The sequence below is a fragment of the Empidonax traillii genome, unplaced genomic scaffold, assembly GCF_003031625.1.
Source record: "Empidonax traillii isolate 1590-97213 ecotype Southwest subspecies unplaced genomic scaffold, ASM303162v1 scaffold1446:size109812, whole genome shotgun sequence".
Lineage (NCBI taxonomy): Eukaryota > Metazoa > Chordata > Aves > Passeriformes > Tyrannidae > Empidonax > Empidonax traillii.
The window spans coordinates 7,518-30,279 of record NW_020956639.1 but is presented as its reverse complement, the minus strand read 5'-3'; the positions used below and the strand labels follow the sequence as shown (position 1 = coordinate 30,279).

Genomic DNA, 22,762 nt, shown 5'->3' with positions numbered 1-22,762 from the left:
AAACACAACATTTATTCAAGAAAAACCTGCAAATCCTATTTTAACCCATTTTTTTCTTACTTTTAAAATTAGTTAAGTAATAACTTGAAAGCATGCAAATCATTAAGGTATAACCAAAATTATAAAGGTTTAATAATTTCTCTCTCTATAAGTATGAGCCAAACTCATGGTTTTAAAAGCTTACTGTTGATAGCCACTTTTCAAAATTTTTGAAATTAGTAGGAGATGAAGTACTTTCAAGTTACACCACAATTATTCTCAGAAAAACCTAAGTAAAACAGCTATCTTGAAGAGGAAAAAAAAATCCCATATATATGCACATATGTATTTTTCTTCCTCCTTCTTTTTTCTTTCCTTAAGAGTTCCTTGGCCATATTTATCTAAATATTTCACATTCTGAGTAATAAAACATAATTTTGCAAAAAATAATTTTATTAGTAGGAAAACTAATTTGATCTTCTGTACTGACTTCCACTTAATGTTTCATAGAGCTCTCAAACACACACACAGCTGTCAGGAATAGCTCAAATATTTATGTACTACTGATTGAAAGAGCACTTACAGAGCCTTATTTGAGGTTCTCTAATAAAGAACAAGGAAGTGCTTCAAAATTTAAGCTTTGAAACTAATTATAAGGATTTGGAAGAAGCTCTGGGCTTACATATACATCATTTCAACAGTTCCAAGTACTGTCTGCTTGGAACAGCTTTGCTAGGTCCCCAAACATTGCCTAAACAAGAGCAACACATACCTGGAAACATGTATCATCATCAATTTAACAAGATCTGGATGTCCTTTTTTTCAAGTGAACACTGACTTTTGCATTTGAAACTTCCCTCTAAAACACCAAGTTGCAACTATATTTTTTAACACTGATCATTCATGTAGAACAGCATAAAACTATGAAGTCTTTATCCATGAGCTAAAGCCTCAGGACAATAGCAAAGGTTGTAACTGTTCTAAATTCAAAAAAAATTCTGGACTGTAAGAAATCAACTCTGCATTTCATTGTAACTCACAGCACTAGGCACGGTATGCCATGCTCCCTTCACCAACTCCAAGCTTACTGAATTTTTTGCAACAGTGCAGAACAGTTATTGTAGTAGTGGTTTAACTCTACTGTTAAGTGGAAAAAAAATTCATCCAACTCTGAAAATCAAAACCCAAAAAACTTACAAACACAAGCTTGTTCACTACCTTTGTGGCCTGGAAGTTAAAACTTCTTTAATCTTAGAGTGTCAGCTATATGTATTTAAAGGCTGTTTCAGTGCAGAATTTTTTGATCTGAAACTGTGCCTTCAGGGATTATCTTCAAAATTGCTTGGAATTAAAACATTCAGGGATGCATAAAAATATTTTGCAGAACCCCATTTTCTCACTGACTTATAGGTGTGTTGCTATAAATTGCCATACACTGAGGAAATTCATCCTTTCTTTGAGCAGAGGGCAAGAGAGCTATAGCCCAACTGAAAAAAAATAGTGAAGGATCCTCCAAACTAGGGAATAGCTATCGTACAGAAATAGTACATTTATATGTGCAGTGACAAGAAACAAGTGGCAAAAGTAAGCAACAGTACTTTTAAGAAATCATTTTACACATTACATATATTTCTTAAAAATATCACATGTATTTCTCTAAAACAAAAATCAATGTAAGGTTCAGTCTGCCAAACAAAGGTTTCAGATTTAGGAGCCAATGCTTGGAACAGAACAGCAAAGCCACATATAAATAGTATTTAACATTCAGAAAATTACTAAAAAAAAATCCTAGGATTCTATTATCAAGTACTTTGTTCCTCGACAGATAACTACACGAGAACTCTGACCGATAAGGAAAGAGCTGGGATTCTGGCTACAACAGTAGCCACAGAGTGTGAATATCCAGAATACTGAGTAGTTCAATTGATTGTGTGTCTGGAAGCTCCTAGGTTAACTTCATCTTGTAGTCATTGGTGTCTACTCATGCCTCCTTCAGAACTAGCACACGGAGAAGACAAATACAAATGCAAAAATCACTTCTGGATGACTTATGAGCAAAACAAAAAAGGGAGACTAGCTGCCCGAAATCAAAGTTCATCTTGTGAATAGCCTCACCCCACAAACAGAAAAGATCCCTGGGAGAGATCTGATAGCACCACAGATCATGTAAGAAAATTAATAAGTATGCCTCTTGCAAGAAAGTCAGTTTCTCTTTTTTGGAAAAGCATTTTACAAACAACTCAGATTTTCAAACAGATGGAAAACCGGAGCCTTTAAAAAAAGTCAGGTCCAAACTAAGGATGGTTTATCAGTCAAAGTAAGGACGTGAGGATTCTGGTACCAACTGCACCGGCACATCGCCACCCAGCGGCGACACCAAACACCACAAATTCCCGGCACTGCTTGGGAAAAGCAGTTACAGCCTCATCTGAACTCACAGGAAACTGATACACAGCACATAAGAATGACAATCCTGAAAAAAGCAGGAAAAAAAAAATCTATCTCCCCATATCTTCCCACTGTGCATAATTGTGACAGGAGAAGCTACTAGAATAAGAAGAAAGGTTTAAAGGAGTATATGTAGATGGTCAAAGAAGAGCAATTTTTCCACTTGTGGCCAAGAACAGTTCCAGCTAATAATTCCTACTGCATTTGGAAAATAGGCAATAGTGTAAGAGTCAGAGCTCTAAGGACAATCTGCAAACTACCTGGTAATTCCTCAAGTCTGCAATTCAGTATGTTCTTTGCCACTGCTAAAATTACTGACATTACCTTTAAAGTGGCTTAAAAACTATTTTAATTATTTACTATTAATTAAAAACTGCTTATCTAAACAGCTGAACAAGAGGTCAAGTGACTATAAACAACTTGCAAATAAAACAGTCAACAAACATATTCAGTCCTTGTTATTTTGAGACCTGCAACTCTTCCAGATGAGAAACTCACAGCATTGGCTCAAAAAAGCTGAAGGCTACAGACAAAGTGATACAAAATACAACAGAAAGGATGGAAGAAAAAAAGATGGCAAAAAGGATTGTTAGACACATCCAAAATTTAGTCTTGCCTAAGAAGTTGTGAACAGTATTGGCTGTTCCTCCTTTTTGATAGACTTGATAGATCTCTTGAAAACTTGATAACAGATATGATTAGAGACTTAAGACTGAATAAGCTGGTTTTGATTATAATTATCCCAAGGGCTTGAAGAAAATGGAGAGCTGCCAATAGTAAAGTCCAATTACTTTACTGGTCAAAAACTAATGGGACACATAACACCAGATCCTCAAGAAGTACTAAAGATCGTTTTCTGCTCCCCCCAAAAAGAGACAGATGTTTCTGTGGGAATTCTGCTTCTGGATTTTTAGGGCAGAATTGACTGAGAACCTAAATGTGGAATATGACTGTGTCCAAAATGAGTTCAGCATTCTCAGAAAAGGAAAAAATTCCAGCTTGAGGAACTAAGGAATAAGGTCTACCAGAAAGATAATCTGAAAGAAAAACAAGGGAATGAACTCACAGATTTCATAAACAATTTGTTGAACTGCAGAAGAGCAAATCAGCCCAACGTAAAGGAAAGCTGCAAGAACAATTCAGGTTTATTGATCATAATCTAAAAATTCAGAATGATAAATAAGAATCTAACTATCAAAGAGGGGAAATTAAAAATACTAAAGAGAACACACAGATAAACCCCAGAAGGCTAATGACAACAAATTTCAGTTAGAAATAGGGGGAAAAAGTGACAACAGTATTTTATACATGCAGCAGGAATCAAGGCAGGAATTGAGTGATAAAACACAAAATTAAATGAGACAAAATACAAGTATTGAAAGCCATCTCTGCTTTAACTAACAAAAAAGTATATGAGTAATGATGAGATAATGCTGTCAGCCATAAAAAAAGGAATAAAATTGGCTAAAAAACTGCAAATAAGACAGGCCTGTTCAAGCTTGCAGATCGTAATGAAATTCATTATATAATACTCAAGTAGCTAGACAAAGTAAGCACTAATGATTACCTTACATATTAAAGGTATAGGAGTTGTTAGAAAACTGGAAAAGGGAAAACTGGGTCCTTACCCTAGCAAAAACATCATAAAAAGCTAGAGCAAAAACTCACGAGAAAGATGATTTTAAGCTCCAAAGGGCTAATAATCAATTTGCATTAGTAGGAAGAACAAGAAAAAGCCCCAAAAAACCAAAACCAATCAACCAAAAAAAAGCAGCCACTACTGGTTCATCAGTAACACACTGCAATAATCCACTTTGAATGCCCTGGTAAGAAATCTACCAAATAGAAAAATGTTAGATACAATATCCAAATGACATTCTGTAGATCTGAAAATACAGGCTATAGGGAATCATAATCACGTGCAAGTCTAAAACATCTCAAAGGAGATTATACTACTCATTCGTTATCAAACCAGAGCCTTTGACTTCAAGTCTTTCAAGGATTTGTTTTGAACCTCAGTTCAAGTCAGTATTTTCAGTGATGACTCAGATGATGGAAAATCACTGTAAAAACATGCTGAGGTGCACTTTGAAGCAGTGGAAGAGAAGATATGAACACTTACACAATTTGAACTGTTCCTGCTTTCAAATGACCTCTTTGTAAGATGAAGTGTGAAAAACCAAAAGCCCCCTAATCATCTTGGTGAGCCTCCAAAGAACTCACTCCTTGATGTCCACGTCCCTCCTGTACTGGGGAGCCCAGAGAGGCCACCACTCCAGAGGTTGTCCCACAAGTACCAAAGAACCACCACTTCCCTCCTGTCAATCCTCTTCCCAGTGCAGCCTATGATGCAGTCGCTTCTCTTTGCCAGAAGGGCACACTGGGGATTGTGCAACTCACTGCCTACAAAGGACCTGGGGTCCTTTCCCACAGAGCTGCTTCCTAGCCAGCCAGTGCTGCCCTGTCCTGTGACATGGGCATAGTCCATCCCAGATGCAGGACTTGGGGTAAATTTCATGATGATCCCATTAGTCCACTTCTCTAGCCTGATGTGGCTGCTCTGAATAGCAGCCCTGTCCCCCGTATTCCAGTCAACCTTCCCAACTTGCCAAGACTGCACTCCCATCATCCAGGTCATCAGGCACCTTATAATTTCAACTTGTAGCTGACAATCCTGTATTCCCTGATCCTAACAAGAGAAATTTCATGCAAGGATATTTTATTTCCATTTGAGGTCTGCTTAAATGAAAGGCAGTAAGCAAAGAGACTATCAAAACAGAAACGGAGCATATTCCAAAATAGTACATCAGCATCTCATAGCATGTATAAATAACAAACAAGCATAAACTAGAATCAACTTACTCATTCCTGAACATTCTCTGTCTCCATCCCACACGTTAGAAACAGCGTGTCCCGTCAACAGCAGGTTAATCAAACTTTGGCTATGTAACAGAAGGACATTATACAACAAATTAGAAGGGATGTATAATTTATTTCTGAAAATGTGTTTATGTCTAACAAATGAAAAAATTATTGCATTACCCAGCTAAGCATTTTGGAACAATTTTCCATTATCTAGCATGTGTCTGTAATTCAGCAACACTAATTATCATCTCCATTTTCCAAGTAAAACTTCATATAAAAATGTGACCCTGAATTTGAGAATTATTCCTCTGAAAAGTCAGCAATAATAGAAGCATTTCCTCAGAACTGAGGCACTAAATGGAGTCAGCAGTGAAAAAGGCACACAATTTTCAGTGTGGGTTTTAGTTACTTATAATTGAATCTGTGTCATATCAGTGATTTTCTAAAAGAATGATCAGTTAGAAAAACATAAAAAATTAGCCCACAAAGCTATTTTAAGTGGTAGCAAGAGTATTTTGCAGCTTACCTTCCATGACCATAAACAGGATCTATCAATGGCTCAGTTGCATCTTCAATTTCATTTTTTATGTTTTCAATACCCTGCAGAAAAATTACAAATATCCTTCCAGTGTGAAGAAACAAATTAAAATATTTACACATCAACAGAATTCAACAGTAAAACATTAGGAGGCTGACGTTCTTATATGAATTGATAACTAAATGGGCGGCTTTCTCTTGATATATATAAGGAGATTTCCAAAACATGTAATTCTCTCAGATCAGAAAAGGTAAAAAACCAAATCAAAACCCAAAAAGCAAAGGACTGAGCTTTTCAAGTTTTTAGGCTGGAAATGTACAGCAGTATGGGTGAAGATACCATTCCATACATTTATCTAGATTTGACTTAGTTTATCAGTTTACTGTTCACCTTTTACAGGAAAAGAGTTACAATCAAATTTCCTCTTAAATAAAAATCTCACACAAAAAATATCAAACAATCCACAAACCTTTGTCAGTATTACAGAATACAGAAAGAGCAATACTCCAAATCTGTTTGTCCATGCTGAATATTGATCCCAAACAGCATCCTTCAGTTCAGGAAAACTTTTGAATGCTCGTTTGCTAAAGACAAAAAAATCCAACAAAGAGCAGAAAAGAAGAATGTATTTAGATGAAGCATTAGAATAGTGTCACAAAGTACAAACAAGAACTACTAATACCTAACACAAAAATATCCAAGTCAGAGTAGATCTGCTGTTATATACAGAATGACAGAGCACCTGTTCTGAAGTTACTATAACAGCCACAGAGTCATTGGTATTTACCCATCAGAAGATGACAAATAATTCTGGAGCAATATGCAAAAATGAATGTGGTTTTTTTTATGCAAACACTAACCATAAAGATACATTCACTTGTGAAAGCGCTGAGTGGTTTGAACCAGTAATTCTACAACCCATTGTTACTGAAACTGCAAATAGACTGTATGTCACCAAAATAACATTTGCATTAAGTGTTCTGAAAGACATTCAGTCCATAAACAGTAGAGAGAAAAACCTCTCCTACTTAACCAGGTAAAACTATCTTCCGGGCTTTTGAAGAAATTATTACATTTCCCATCAGAATTTGACTTTATGTTAGACTCTAGCTTTGGAAAAAGCAAAACATTCTCAACCACAAGTGGTACATGAACATTTGGGACACTATCTGGTTGAAAAATATGGTGGCTGCCTGGATGACAAGGTAACACCATATGATCAAATGTCTGAAAAGAATAAAATAAAAACAGAGGAAAAAAAAGATATCCATCAAGATTCCAGTGAAGCAGTACACTGTCTATTTCTTGGGATATTTAGAGCTAAATACTGTTTTTCAGAACACAGACATTAGTTTTTACTGATTTGAACTAGATCATGCTCTCTGCTTATCTTACAGAAACTTAGTTATATTGTTTTCTTTTTGATTTCTTGCACAATTTTAGCAAGTTTTGTTTACAAAAGAAACAAACGTCTGCAAAAATATATCCACAGGTCAGTTTACTCTGGCTAATACTTGAGATTTTTAAACTACCTTTCTGCATCAGTGGAGTATACACGGCATACAAGGTACACAAGGCAAAGCCAGTTCTGAAATCCATTGCTCAGGGTGCTCTAAAAGCAAATGCCAGAGCATTCATTTCCAGTGAGAAATACAGAAAAATGAAGTGAGTATCACAAGTTCAAAGATTGAGAGAGTGAGTAGGAGGGAGAGGGAGGGCAGGAAATTAGTGTTTTGATAAGGTTACAAAAATTTTGTATTCTCTTTCTCCTTTCCTTATATGGCGATGGGTTTAAAAATAAATTATAATTACTAATGATATGATAAGCAATGGTAATTTCAGTTCTAGTTAGCAACATTTTCCATCTCAGGTATTTTTTGGAATTCCATTGCTCTTTATTTCCTCTGTGGGAATTTATTTGTCCACTGTGAAAATAAAAGGCTGTTATCTTTAAAGATAAACTCACTAGAACCATGAGCTCTCTATTTACACTCCAAAAAGAAATTAGTTTTCAAAAGTATGAGTCTTGTATATGAAATATTTTTATTAAAGTTTCTTACGGTATCTCAAATCAAGAAAAATACTAGATGATTTTGTTTTAGTACATATATCACAAATATTTGAGACAGAAACAGCTGAGAGCATGGTGCATAAATATAGAGGATTAACATCCTTAACTTAAATGTAAATCTTGATTAGCTGTGTTCATATACTTGAAATGCACAAGCTATCTGGCCAACATTGCACATTATATTGCTCCAGTTTCATTTTAAAGCCAATACTTACACTCAAAATAACATTCCATTTCAAATGGCAAAATGCAAAGAAAAACCACCACAATCCCCAAACCAAAACTTGAAATCCAAGTTAACCTGATGTTTAACACACAAAGTTCCTCAACATACCCCTTTCAGGCCTGTGAATATTAAGTGTAACTTCAAAATATTGTATTTTAAATGTTCCAACATATTACTTACTGAATTAATGCATGAAATCGCTCAAAGCCAAGCTCTTCGACAGCCAAGGCAGCTATACACAAGAGACACTTTTCAGCACTACACATGGCAAAAAAATGACACAAGATACACACAGCAAGCTAGTATACTTTCAAGCTCTAATTATATTTTTAATCCTCCCTTGACATTTAAATTTAACCGATTAGTATAAACTAATTTACTGCAACATTAAGATTCCAGCATACAAATTAGTGAGAACATTTCTATTTGGACTAATCAACCTATTAAAAGCACAAAGCCACTGGAGTGTATAGCCTTGGAAATACTTGTCAAATACTAAGCTGTTGATTTTGTACAAAACGTGGCTGTTACCAAGTCACCAAGCATATGCATACTAAGATATAATTTTGCAGGTCAACAAGAAGTATTTCTTCCTAAAAAAGCAAGCATAATTATTTGGATCATTTTATCAGTGTAGGTAAGCTGTATTTTTTCTTCAAATATACATTTCTGTTACTAAAATTCAGTTGCTCCTTTCCCTTTAGTGTTCATTATTACAGATGAGTACAATTATTCCATACAGTGTTACACATTTTGTTCTAAAATAAATTCTGTTTTCTTTTAATAATAAACAGCCTTTCAAATAAGTGTTGTGCCCAAGAAACAAAAAAATACAGCATTAGTGTCTTCCCAAGTTCAACACAGGCTTTATACTTTTCTTTTATCTTTTCTTTACCTTTCTGCTAGTAGAATAATACACAAAACAGATCTGCTTTCTGGTGGAGGCCACTTTATGCTGAATATTTAAACAATGCAGCTACTGAATTTGACTGTATACAATTCAGTTAAGACCTGAAGCCATTAGGGCTAATACTACCGCTCAAATCTTACCACAAGATTCCAGAAAGGGCTTTTTATGCCCATTCCAATTGTATTTTGAAAGATGTATTTGATTTGCCTATGTGCAAGTAAAATTGATTCTCCAGCAACAGAATGCTTTAATTTTCTACTTCAGAAATACGGCAGCAGCAGTCTTAAGAGTGTTAGCTTTTATCTGTTGTAAAACTAGAAGAAATTGATAAAATTTGGTTAACAAGAGCAAAACTGAACTTAAAAAAAATGTATTTTAAAGACATTTTTTAAAAATTTGAATCAATGAATCTGAATTGCAGAAAATGCTGCAGAAACTAAACCTGCTTCAAGAACATACGTTTTTGTAAGCAGAAAGTTAGAGGGACTAAATCATATAAAGCAATTTTGAACCTGGGAACTTGCACTACTAAAGCCAACACATGGCCAACAAGTCACTGCTATACACCACAAAAGCAGATGAAAAATGCTATTGCATTCAGTAAGTGTGCTCGAATCTGCCTTTTGTTCACACAGCAGGATGATAGGCAGTTTCATTCTGTTACTAAAGAACAGAGTGAAATGGTAAGAGAATTACTATTTGAAATAAAGGGAAAGAAGTAGAAATTCTAAAGAGAAGTGTAGCTATGCATAACCCAAACAATGCTAAATAAAGACAATACTCAGTAGAAAGAAAAAGAACTAACAGCAAGAGAACATGAGATGTATGAGAAATTAATTTGTATAGAAAGTCTTTAAAAGGATACCCTGTCATGCTGTGTCTAACCATATTTCATGGGTTTATTATAAATATATCCCCATAATTAATTCCCAAATAGCAGTAGCGTGCCATATGGAACTGTATCTGTAATACTCCCTACCCCCCAACTCATCTTTAAAGTCCTACCAACTATGACAATCCCAGTTTCTATTTTTATAGAGAACAGTAGCCAAGCAAGAAATAAATTTATTCTTTTGAACTAGTACTTACACAACTCTACATTAGTAACAATAATGCACACTCCTCCACATCTTCATCCCACACCTAACCAGGTTAAGAAGCTGGTTTACAGTTAAATAGCAGGACAGAAGAGGGGAAAAAAACCCCAAACCTAACAAATATATCTTAAATCAGTAAGTGAATTGCATTATATGTATTAGACAAAATACTGTTTGAACTGTAGAGTACATACAAGAGGTACATTCAATGTCTAGCAGGGAATGTGGAATAGGAACAATGAAAGAGATTAACGTTGTCCATGACACAAGCACACTGTTAGTGGTAAATGCATCCTGCTCTTCCTACGCATATTCCGTGATACTAAAGACAAGTCAGGCAGAACTTGAAGACTTATACAGAAGCATGAAAAAAACAGTTATGTAATAGAATGGATTAGTTCACAAGTGTCAGTGTTGAGGGTTCTAACTAATTGAGTGTGTATTTAAAACGACTTCCTGTTGAACATTTTCTACAGTTAAACATCTTTACGAATAAGGCAATATATTAAAAAGCACCACAGTAAGAACCTATAGACAACTAGGCTCTGCTTCACTTTCTCTTCAAAGGAAACTTCATAGTATCAGCAAGAGTTTCAGAGACAATTGGAAAATCCACAGAAATTAGGAATTTAAGAGTTACAATTAACTGCCTTATCTTGCAAAGGAAGGTTCTTCTTTTTTACAGAAAAGTTGCAGATGCAATTTTCTGTATAATACTTTTTCTGACTTAAAAAAATGCTCAGTTTGGAACACTTAAGTGCTGATCTTCTGGGTTTTTTTTCAATTAGGTAAGATTTTTATTCTTATTGTTTGAGCCTTCTAAAGCACATGGAGCACTCGCCAAAAGCAGAGGAAGATGACTTGTAAGATAAAGAGCTCTAGCACTACTAATTGCTATAGCTAGCTGCACACGTATAAATCTGTTTGTACAGTTCTTACTTTGTAGATATGCCACAAACTGCTGAATAACATATTCCTTCCATCAAAAGATGGCACCTTTACAGGCACGATCTCACGTGAAGGGTTTTTCATACTTCTTAAGGGACACATTGGGGACAAAAACTAAAAGAAAAAGCAGCTTATCTTTTAACACATTAGATCTCTTCCATTAAAAGATTAATAAATACAGGTCTCTCTGATCATATGTGCACACATAAACTTTCCAAGTCAGTGGCTCTGCAGCAGTTAGATATGACTGGATGCTGTATCTTCGTGCAACAGATGATGTTCCCTGAATCCTTGATGCCAGTAACTAATGAAGGAATTAAGACATTTGCAAAAAGCAGGCAACTGAAAAATTCTAACCTACAGAAAAATTCTGAAATCTTCTAGAAGATGATTTAAGCTGTTTGGTCATGCACAGGACCAAACAAACGGAAAAAGGCTACTTCTGCATAACAGGGGATCCAGAATATTTTAGAACAGATAAAGCACTGCAGGATTTCCTACAAAAGCTCCTCTGAAATAAAGCAATAAGTGACAAGTTAAAGTGTTATTCCTGTGCTAGGAAGCACGCAGATGTTTCAAAATGAAAGATACATCAGGTCCCAATAAATTACAAAATAAAAATGAAAAGGTTATGGAAATTGATGAAATTAGAAAGAAACATGTACGTTAGAACTCCAGTGATAGACAGCACATTCCTCTCAAAAAAAAAAGGAACAATGTCTCCAATTACAAGAGAAAAAAAAAATTTGTCGCTAATGGAATTACAATGGCAAAAACCCCATCTGAGAATTAATAAAAAGCAGAGGTCCCTCAAAAACTATGTAATAATTCACTAAGTGATGGGTAATTGAGTATAGAAATACATCTTACAAGGTTGTTCCTCTTGACGACTAGATTCTGCAGGACTTTCAGAAATACTAGCAGTTTCTTCAGTTGTTTTTCCTCTTATCCATGTTGCCAGACAGTATGACTCAGAATTATCAGAGCAAGCCATTTCCAAAATATCACATAGTGTATGACAGAGAAGGTTCTTCTGCTCCTCTTCTGAAAGACCAGAAACCTACTTGAGTTCAATTGCTGATAACCAGTGTTGTATATTAGCTACTAGCATCTTTTTTATACATTAATACTACCTAAATAATGAAGTTTAATAATGAGATAAAAGCAATAATGTTAACTGCTCCTTGACCATAGAATTTTAAAGTTGTCTTTAGAAAAATGTGGGTTTATATGATTTCTAATCCATTCTCTTTTTTAATAACAGATTTCAATTAAATATTTATAAAATGCAGAAGTATTATGAAAAAGCATAGACCTCACAAATGGGAATTTAGAAGCATTTACTATACATGACAGGGGAGCACACTTAAACAAAAAGAAAGTGTGGAATATTTTAAATTCTTTGTACTAAGACATGCTTTACAAATAAATAATATGGAAAAATAAAGGCAGGGGGGGAAGAGGTCTCAATACCTGAACAGTTTCTCCAGGTAGACTTTTCACTGGTAAAAAGCCTCTTCAGAAGGAATGCCTTTGTTATCAAAAAATAAAATAATATTAAAATACAAGCCAATAGCAACTTTTATATTATGTCACAAACTCTATACAAAAGCATTTTTGCATGTTATTAGAAGAGTTTCAAGCTGCTCACCATTCAGTATGAGACCACAAGCCTGCACTGTTAACTGACTTTTCCCAATCAAATCAGCTACAAAAGTGGCCTCATAACATTCAACACTACTGAGTTTGAACCTCCAGTACACCTCCAACGCACAGAGTGCATACTGACATAAACATCTCCACACTCATAGGACTGCAGTAATGAAGACACAAATATATTTCAGTATAACTGACCAGAAGTACAAGACATCCCTAGTCACTCAGACAAAACCCTTTAGTAGTTAACAAGCTTTAAACCATCTTTTAAACCACTGCAAGTCACAATTTGATGATCAGGTGAAAGAAAACCTACGCATCTCCATTTCCCTGGTTTGTTTTTCCATCAACACTAAAGCTGCAGTTAAAAAAAAAAGATGTATGCTCTAAGTTACAGAGAAGGAATAATAAATGAACGAGCTATGGAAAGCAGTCTTGGTCTTCCTAATTACTCTATTAGATGCTATTTCAGGTCTCAACAGTACCTCAAAACCAGTTGGTTCAACACTCACTTTCCTGACACACACACCCTGTTTTCCCATCACTGATCTTTTGCACACCTTTTTAGTAATTCACAGCAGTAGCAGGCACTGCAAGATTTGTTTGATCCTTTCCTCCTTCCCTAGCTGGAACTCAGTTCACTTTTAATCATGCTTTAATCACTCGATTTCAAGAAAGTTGAACTACATATAAATCTGAAAAAAAGACTGTCTATAAGAGCATTTGATATGGTAAAGACTTGGCACTGCCTTCAAGTAGCTGACTAGTCCTATTCTTTACTCTCTCCAATCCCCCCAAATAAAAGACTTTCAAGTCTAACATCAGAGACCAAACACTCTGCATCTGGTTTTAAGACCACAGACCTAGATAGAGCCATGCTCCTTCCTGTAGTACCAGTTTTTTGGTGGGACCAGTGTTTAGAGTGTCGCCAGGTAGCCATAACAGAGGTTACATGACAATTGTATTGTACACACCAGAGGTGCAAACAAGTCCACAGCATCAGTGGTCTGACCCAGATACTTCCAGTGCATGGTCAGACTCACTCTGTTACATGACTTAAACATGCCCCTATCTGAGGACAAGGCCTCCAATCAGACTGAGACATACCTGCAGAGTTTGGATTGCCTTTAAGAGAAGTCAAGAGTAAGTTACCAGAGAAAGTAATCTGGCCCATGACTCAGTACCTGCCTGTCTCTGCAGGGTGCTCCTAAGAGAATGAAGAGCAGTCACTGTTAGACAAACTGCTCCACAGGTCAGTCATTCTGCTAGGGCTTTGAAAGTATAACATTTTCCCTTTTATTACACAGCAAACCTTGTTAGGTTTGAAAATCAACTGCTTCAAGTATTTCTAATACAGTTTGCTAAAGCAGTCATTGTGACACTGATACTACCCTTTAAGGTAGGGAACTCAAGAGATGAGAAGGGATGAGGATTACATTTATATCTGATCTTTTCCTTCTCCCCTTTATTCCGCATTTCCCACTTTGAAGTTACTTTTGCTTGGATCAACCTGCTGCACTTCCTCAAATGAATGTCTTTCTGCAAAATTATACTTCAAAATCAGCCCATGGACATCTCTGCCTTTTTATAGACTTGTTTCCTCCACACTTCAGTTATGAAATCAAAATACAGTTAACCTTCCTTTTTTCATATTTATTTTAATTTCAAACATATAAAGAATAAATTTTGGTCTAATTTTGAATCATTCCTATAATAAAGGTATCTTACCTGTACAGGTGCTATCACTGCACAAGGGCCACCTTCAAATTGTTCTAATGCAGTTGATTCAGAGTCACTAAAGACAAATCCTGACAAATGAAAAAATATTCTATTTAGTGAAACATGTAAATAAGAACATGTTTATGTACATTCCTTCCCTAACAGAAATGACACCTGATTTATTCACCTTTAAAGATGAGGTAAGTTTTTGTTTCCCTGACAATGCAACAAAATATGGTTAAACTATCTGAAGAAAAAAAAAAAGTCATGAGTCAGGTGAAAAGGACAGAAATTAATTATTTATCTCAGCCATTACATCATGACCACAAAGCATCAACAGTCAAGGTTTTAACAAAAGAATTTCTGCTCAAACCATTTTATTTTCTGATAGTTTATTTTTTATTGATACATTAAAATCTGTTTGCGATAATATTTTGTTTCACACATGTTAAAAATCAAACATCTTTGAACCTTCACTGAACATGCATAATACATTTCTCTTCCCTATGAAGGGCACAGTATGCCTCCCAGTGATCTCATGTTTGGCCTATCAGCTGTCCTATTAAGACTGAAATATGCTAAGTAATTTATACATTTTCTTGGAACCACTGAATCAAGCCTCTTAATGGTATTCTTTCACAGAAGATACACTAGGTTTATTGAAATGCAACATCACCTATTTTCCCTCTCCATCTTTAATGTATTCACATTTCAGAATTATCTTACAGTCACATAATAAAACAAATGCCATAGAAATGATAGCAAAATTGTTCTGTTACCATCTCGCCCTTAAACTTGTCTTTAAGATATGATGACTCTTAGTTTTCATTTCTCATGGATAAATGCACATACATGGACAATTAACTTGATGAAGCTGATACGTGGCAACTTACAGTGCATGATATTTTGCATTATTCTTGTAAGTGCTGATAAGATTGTGCCAAAGTGATGCTAGTTCAGTGTAATCTAGAAACCATGCAACTGTGGTCAGCAACCAATGAGCAAGTGGGGGCAGGTAAAAAGGGGATACACGTGCATCTTTTCACAGTCTCGGTCTCAGCAGAAAAAATATTCAGTGCCTGCTTCCCCCAGTTTCTCCTTTTCCCAATTCTGCATCATTACATGCTGCCATATCAAAAGCATCTCTAATCCCTCGATATGAATTTGAGCTGGGGACATGCATCTCCCCCCCGCTACAGCATGACAGCTACATCACCAAAGTGGCAAGAGAGAGAACTACTGCACGTTTTGTAGGCCACATTTCATCACAGAAATGGTAGTTGTTCCAAAACAAGGTGAATTTTTTTATTCTAAAAAGGATCACTGCAGCCATGGGGTTTCCCCTGTATCTGATCGAAGGCTCCAGGTCTGTTTTTAACCACATATGCAAATGTGTATTACAAAGATATATTTTTATATACAAACCCCAGATGAATGTCAAGCCTACATACACAGATCCAGCTTCACCTAATGGAGCAACAAAGCTTCACTAAGTCCTACTACAAGAAAGGTTTGCAGTAGTGTCATTTTACTCCTCCGTTAACATGCCCTAATAAGAAGTATCATCAGTCTTTTAAATCTTCTGAATTAGTTTGTGCAGGCTTAGCATACTAACAGGTAAGTAAGTCCTCCTCTACTTTGAAGCGTTACTGCATGCCATCTAAGCACACTGCAACAATAAGGGTTTTTTAGTTTTTTTAATGATTTGGTCACTGCAGAAAAATAACATACTTGGACGTGGTACCATTAAACCACACTTTAGAAATCTTGAATTTGCTTCACATTCTTCAGGCTTCTTATAGAAATCATGAACTGTCTCAGTTTAACCCTGCCCTCTTTCTCAAAATTGCTTCCTAAAAATAAAGAACATTGAGTGTGATCCACCAGAACAAACACAAATTTGAGACAGACAAGGCAAAGTTGATACTACACAGAACTTGACAGAATACAACCACAGAAAAAAATAATACTTGAAGAAACACTTTATTTCTATTTACTTAAATGCTGTTTAATGCTTAATAAACATAAAGGTTCTAGAAGCTTTAAGGGAAAAAACAAGCTTCAGACAGTATGTTTATGCTCTCTTTTTAAAAAGTTCTATAAAATCTGAAATCAGTTCAGATAAAATTTCAGAAACCAGCAGTCTGAGGTCCAGCTGGATTCAGGTCTGCTTCAGCCTGCAATCACACCTACTTACCTTTTTAACCCCCCACAACAGTCACGTCTTGGACAATCTCTATAAATATTCATCAACTCCACGCTTTTCCTTATGATTCTTAACAATAGCCTAGCCACTCTTTAAACTACCAACTAAGATGAACATCTCTGATTCAGACTATTTTCTACTTACTCTCACTCTTAACCAGTCATATCTATCATACAACTCTTTTCACTCAAAATTTCATGAAGAAAAGAGATGTAATAATGCAGCAAAATAATATTCTTTAATTGTCTGCCTTTTATCCATAAGTGGAATAATCATCCTTTATCTGTAAGAAACATAAAATAGTACCATTACCATTCATCTTCGGTGTCATTTATAACATTATTAAAGCTCCATTGACCCAATTTTTTCAACATCACTACTGCTTTACTGCATTTGGGGCAGAAGGGGGAGGGAGTAGATCTAGATTCATGTTAGTAATCAATGTATTGCCCAATATTTTGAGCTGTGACATTCCCAAACCTGTCTTTATATCTTTATATCACGCAAAAAATTTTCCTTATTTCCCCCAAATACAGCATTTACCAAGGCCCACGTTTCTTTCTCACACCTAATTCTCAGCTCTCCTACGTACATTTTGCCAAAATTACCTATGACTGCATTACCTACTCTCGTCCTTCATCTACTACGCCACATCATGGTCCAAAGCACTACACAATTCATTCTTCCATTATGACTACTCCACCACTTTCCTACATCTTCTTGTTATTAGCCAATTTCTAAAAATTATTTTTTCTACCCAAGACACCTTAGACATTAATAACACTGACATTTCACAGAGAATACTGTGTATTTTCAGTATTTTCACTCTGTGCAAGAAACAACTAACTGAAAAAAGAGACAAGGGAATAGCAAAGAGCATGCAACACCAACCACATTAGAAAAACCCTTGCTCTCTCTCTGATCCATTCTAGCTAGAAAGATGCTGTGCTATTAATTTTTTGTCCTTTTCTCTGCTGACCTGGCCTCTCACTGTGGAACTCTAATTTTTTCTCTCTTTTGGGATACAAGAACTGCCTGACAGAAACACTAGAATAACCCGTTATTACTAGAGCAATACTACAACAAAACTCCACTTAATTGGTTATAGATAAAGAGCCAGGAAGTCCTGGAAGGGTTTGAGGAAAGTATCCAAACTACCTAGTAGGCTACTACTAAACTGGGTAACAAGGTGCCAGAAAACAACGTAAGATTTCAATATGTCTTCCTTTTTTAACACCTTTGGAAAAAAAAAAAACAAACAAACTATGAAACAAAACAGTTACAGAATACTGATATTACAGAATTCAGATACTTCTGAAAACTTCTGAATCTGTACCTTGGTAAGAGCCTTCTATATTATGAGCACTCCTCTAGGACTTTCATTTTCTTTAAGCCTGTCAGCCTTATCCAGAGTAAGGAATGGACTCACCAGCACCATATCCTTTCTTAAAGTAAGGACAATATCTTCCAGCTATTCCTTTATGGGCCCAGGGGGCAGAAAAGAGTTTCAGGTTCACTAATTATTCAGATAATTGTGTTAAAAGGCATTTCAAATTCTTACTGCTCTATGCATATTCCAACTACATTAACCACTACGCCCACTAGCCAGAAAATACAACCTTCTTAGCAACCTAACTTACATGTTCACACCTCATTTTTTCACAGTGAATGCTATCTCCTATTCTCTTTCCATTTTAACAGTGCTGAAAGGGTGTTACAGGACACAATCCCTCCACATTTCTGCCCTAAAGCCTAGCTTTTCGTTCAGCAAGCTTCACACAAATTCATTCTGAAGAATGCAAAACCTTATCAAGATAACTCTGCATTACAGAAGTATGAAATAAATATTTAAATGTCATATACAACAGAAAGGGATTGGACAACCTGACTAAAATAGCAAGATGTGGTTATTTTTTCTGTAAAGACAGTGTCACTATCCCAAAACCAACACCTCACTCCAAGGGAGGAAAGAAGAAAAGAGCCTACGAGAACAAAAACTTCCCTGGAGAAGGCTGTTAGGAAGCTTGTCCCTGCTGTTTTTCCGAAAACTACTGTTGTCTCACATTTAGTAACATAGAGCTCGTATTAGCAGGACAGACCACCTCCTCCTGTCAAGTACTGCCTACTTCTGTTTAAAGAGAAGCTCAAAGTCAGTAATCATCAGTACCTCTGTGCTTGAAGACCTCAGTATTTTTTCCCCATGATGTGCAAATTCCTAGAAGCAGGTTTGGCTTCTAACTTCTTACCTAATTTCAACAGATGCCTTAAAAGCTGTTCACAGACCATGACTTAGAAAAGAAAGGCCTTGTGAGTGGTCTTTAAGTGTGACCAGCATCGGTAAAGCACAGGTTTCAAAAGCAGTTCCATCAAAAGATCTGAAGAGGAAATACTTATGGCAAACCAGCAGCAGCAAGTAGGCAAAGCTGAGCCAATAGGTGTAATCACTTCCTCCAGTTGTTTGCACAATCCACACTTGTCGATACCCTAACTGTGAATATTAAATGAAAAATACTTTTCTCCTCTTTGTGATTGACTGATTACACTGAGTAATATGGAACTTGAGATGGAAAGCACACAAATACAAATATTCTACAAGTGACAGTCATCAAAACATTAAGAAAAGTACATAGATACCAGTGACTATTTCTCTCCCAACAACCAAATGAATTTAACATTACTAAATTAAACTCAGAGGAGCACTTTCAAATTGCTACTTTTACTTAAGACTTTGAAGAACATCAAGTATATGCTTTCTGCTCAAAATGCATCTGCTTGTCTGGTAAAAATATTATTTCCTAACAGCACTGCCATGATCACAGAATAACAATACTACAAGTCAAATGACTTAAAAACATTACAGGATGCAGCTTCTCAACTAACCATGTAATAAAAGCCCATCTGGTGATATTTGGTCAGAAAGAAGAGTTCCAGGCATGTAAAAAAAGGAAACCTGGAAGGAATAGGAGAGAAAGAATGAAGCCTGGAAAGAAGACCAGAGAAAGAAAAGGGAAGTTTCAGCCCACTCCCCCAGCTCTCAACCTGGAAACTGGAAGAGGATCCAGATAAAACGGACATTTTTACATTGTACATTACCCATACATACACAAACTACTATTAATACCTTCACACTACGCTTTTGCAGTTAAATGATTGTTTTAAAAAGACTGTCCCATACTATTCTTTCCAAAGACCAGTGAGACACATCTTATGCAATTCTGAAAGGATACTGTGCTCAAACCCGCCAGACATTCACATTATAGAGTCACTATGCCTTGGGGCTGATCTGAAGAGCAGTTTTATGAATGGAATTTGTCTCTTGGATTAATGAAGAAAATTACTCCTAACATGGGTATGTTTCCTTAGGGTTCAGTGCTCCTACTAACTCCTTCCCAAGTCATCGCATCTATGCCAGGAAACACCCAAGCGCAGACTGAAGCTTGGCACTACATTCCTGTGTCTGCTTTGAGGATTCGGGTAAACAGACTCTCCAAGGTTCAAACTGCAAATTCTGCTGCAATCATAAAGAAAAAAAAATTCTACAAAGAAATCCCACACTAAAAACCTTACAACTGCAACAGCTAATTTGCAGCCATGCCTTTGTTAACTCAAGAATAAAAACAATATATTTAAAGTTGCCAAAGCAGCAAAGTGAGGGAATTACTGTTGCTCACTTCCAACAGCACATCCACATGAGCTGGGTTAGTTCTGTTTAGCTGCCTGTAGATCAGCACATCTTCAGTCCTGATCAAATGAGATCATGGAGTTTGGTGCATGAGGGGGATTCCTGGAAAAATGCTGTCTTCACTGAGAAACTGACAGGTTTGAATCTTACATCCTCAACACCCTCCCTACTCTCTGCTTTTCTCTGCAAATGAAAATCACAGTTCCCAATTTCAAAAGGGTTTGAGAAAGGAAAAGACAACATCTACCAAGCATCTGAAATAAATGCCAGTGTTTGTTCTACATTTGAAAAAAAACAGACACAAAAAACCCCAACACCAAACTAGTTGTTTGATGTTTTCTGCACACATTATGTGAAATGAGGGGTCTACCTTTTAAACTTTGCAGTCTCGGTAAATAATACAGTTTGATATTTTTATTTGTGGTTTTCTTCCGTTAAATCTTGATGAGTCAGTGTTGACACGACTGCTTTGCAGTAAGTAAATGCTGCAGAACTTTTTCAACCGCATAGAAACAGAAAGTTGGGTAAAAGTACTATGCTGCTACACAACTGACTCAAACTGACTGATTGCCAGCACAAGACCTCCAAACAGCACACTCACTTATCAGGCTTTGCTACACAAAATTGATTATACTAAGGAGGATATAGAGGAGGCAACAGATACACTACACAGTCTAGTCACAAGACTTTCCCTGAAGACAGAAGGCTCCTTTGCAGAAGCCACCAAGATCACCAGAGACCATTTCCATTAATCCTTCATTGGATCATAAGTGCGGGGCATTACAACAGAGCTTTCAATAAATTTTGAAACTGCTAAAACTTTTCACACAAAATATCTTCAAAATGTCAATTGTGGCAATTCAACATTACCAGTTAAATAAATAATTAAGCTTTTTAATACCAATTCTTCTTTAGTGACTTTGCACAAACCTTGTACTGAAACAGCAACATTACCAAAACTTAGAAAGAGGTATTTCAGAAAGTAATTGTATTTCAATAATCAGTTCATTAGGAAAAGTAATGGGTTTACTGCGTCTGCTTAAATTCTAGATCTTAGAAGAAATTTGGCATTTTCCCCCCAAATATTATCACTGAATTATCTGAACACAGATAAACCTAGGGAAAAAGATATATGAGTCTGGTAATATACTGTGTGCTATAATGAGGAGTAGCTGAAACTACGTAGATGACAACATTCTTGTTACAAAAAAAAAAAAAAAAAGAAACTTCTGTTTCAACCAACTTCACCCTGAGACCTGAATGCAGTATATTTTTAAAATCTGTAAATTACACTGTCACTTGTGAATCTTTTCCAGGAATTAGTGATTTTTAATGAACATCATAACCATTACTAGAACTCTTCAAAGCCCACAGTCAGTTATAAAGAAGGCGATTTTCCCCTTCTTTCAGCCAGGACAGTTTCACAGACTGATTTCTTGCATATCATTTTTACAGGCAAGTCTCCATATTACACCTTACAATTGTAGCTTTAGAAGAATAACAGTAAGTCTCCACTGAGAAGAAACTTTGCATAGGTTGCGTAATTTAAATATAGAAGAAAACGCTTTACAAATACCCCAGGTTGCATCGTTATTGCTGCTTTATCGCCTGCCAGATCCTAAAGAAGGCATGCACCTGCTTCCTCGGCCAAAAATCTGACCCCAAGCCTGACCCCACTTTTGCTAAGTCTATTTGTGACTCACATATTCTCAGCAAAACAAACAAACAAACACCAACGAAAACCAAAGCAGAACTCATGCTCATGTTTCCACAAGCTACGTAAAATCACGGCATGAGACGAAATACTCAAGAAATGCATTTCCCTTTTTTACTCAATTACAAGTTCCCTTGGAGATCTGTGGCTAAAAACGAGCGAGCTGCGAAAAAAAATTAATTATTTCGCAAGCGGAGCCGCCACACAATTTTTTTTCTTTTTTTTTTTTTTTTTTGGCGTGGGGCACACGGCGCGGTGGCACAGGGACAGGAGCGGTGCCCTGGGCACGGCGCCCCTCAGGACACGGACCCGCGGGGGGGCGGGGGAGCCGCGGTGTGTCCCGGCGGGCGGGCCGGGGCGGCGGGAAGGGCCGGGCGGGGCACGGCGCTCGCAGGTACCTTGCGCCCAGCGGCAGAAGATGGTGTCGGCCAGCCCGCGGGGCCCGGCCTTCTTGCCCCACACGAGGTGGAGGAGCTCCTGGCCCGGCTCGGACATGGCGGGGCGGCGGCCGCGGGGCCGGGCGAGCGCGGCGGCTCCGGCGGCCCCTGCGCAGGGCGGTGAGGGGCGGGGCGGCCCTTCCGCTTCCCCAGCAGGCACCGCCCCTTCCGCGGGCCCGGCGGCGTCGCGGGGAGTTTGGGATCGACCATCGCCCCTGACAGAACCGGGGCAGAGGTTTGCCCTTAGGAAAGAGCCTTTCGAGCCG

The 22,762-nt window shown here is 36.9% G+C and overlaps 1 protein-coding gene across 1 annotated transcript in view; it reads right to left on the bottom strand.

Moving 5' to 3' along the window:
- MINDY3 (MINDY lysine 48 deubiquitinase 3) overlaps positions 1 to 22,596 on the bottom strand; it is a 54,477-nt gene extending 31,881 nt beyond the window's left edge. Inside the window, exons 1-8 of the mRNA XM_027907375.1 lie at positions 22,458 to 22,596; positions 14,467 to 14,546; positions 12,556 to 12,613; positions 11,953 to 12,126; positions 8,308 to 8,359; positions 6,300 to 6,414; positions 5,819 to 5,892; positions 5,290 to 5,369 (exon numbers count right to left, since the gene is read on the bottom strand). Coding sequence (XP_027763176.1) covers positions 5,290 to 5,369; positions 5,819 to 5,892; positions 6,300 to 6,414; positions 8,308 to 8,359; positions 11,953 to 12,126; positions 12,556 to 12,613; positions 14,467 to 14,546; positions 22,458 to 22,554 — 730 coding nt within the window. The 5' untranslated portion in view covers positions 22,555 to 22,596. The remainder of the gene's footprint in view (positions 1 to 5,289; positions 5,370 to 5,818; positions 5,893 to 6,299; positions 6,415 to 8,307; positions 8,360 to 11,952; positions 12,127 to 12,555; positions 12,614 to 14,466; positions 14,547 to 22,457) is intronic.
- Between the last annotated feature and the right edge of the window lie 166 nt (positions 22,597 to 22,762).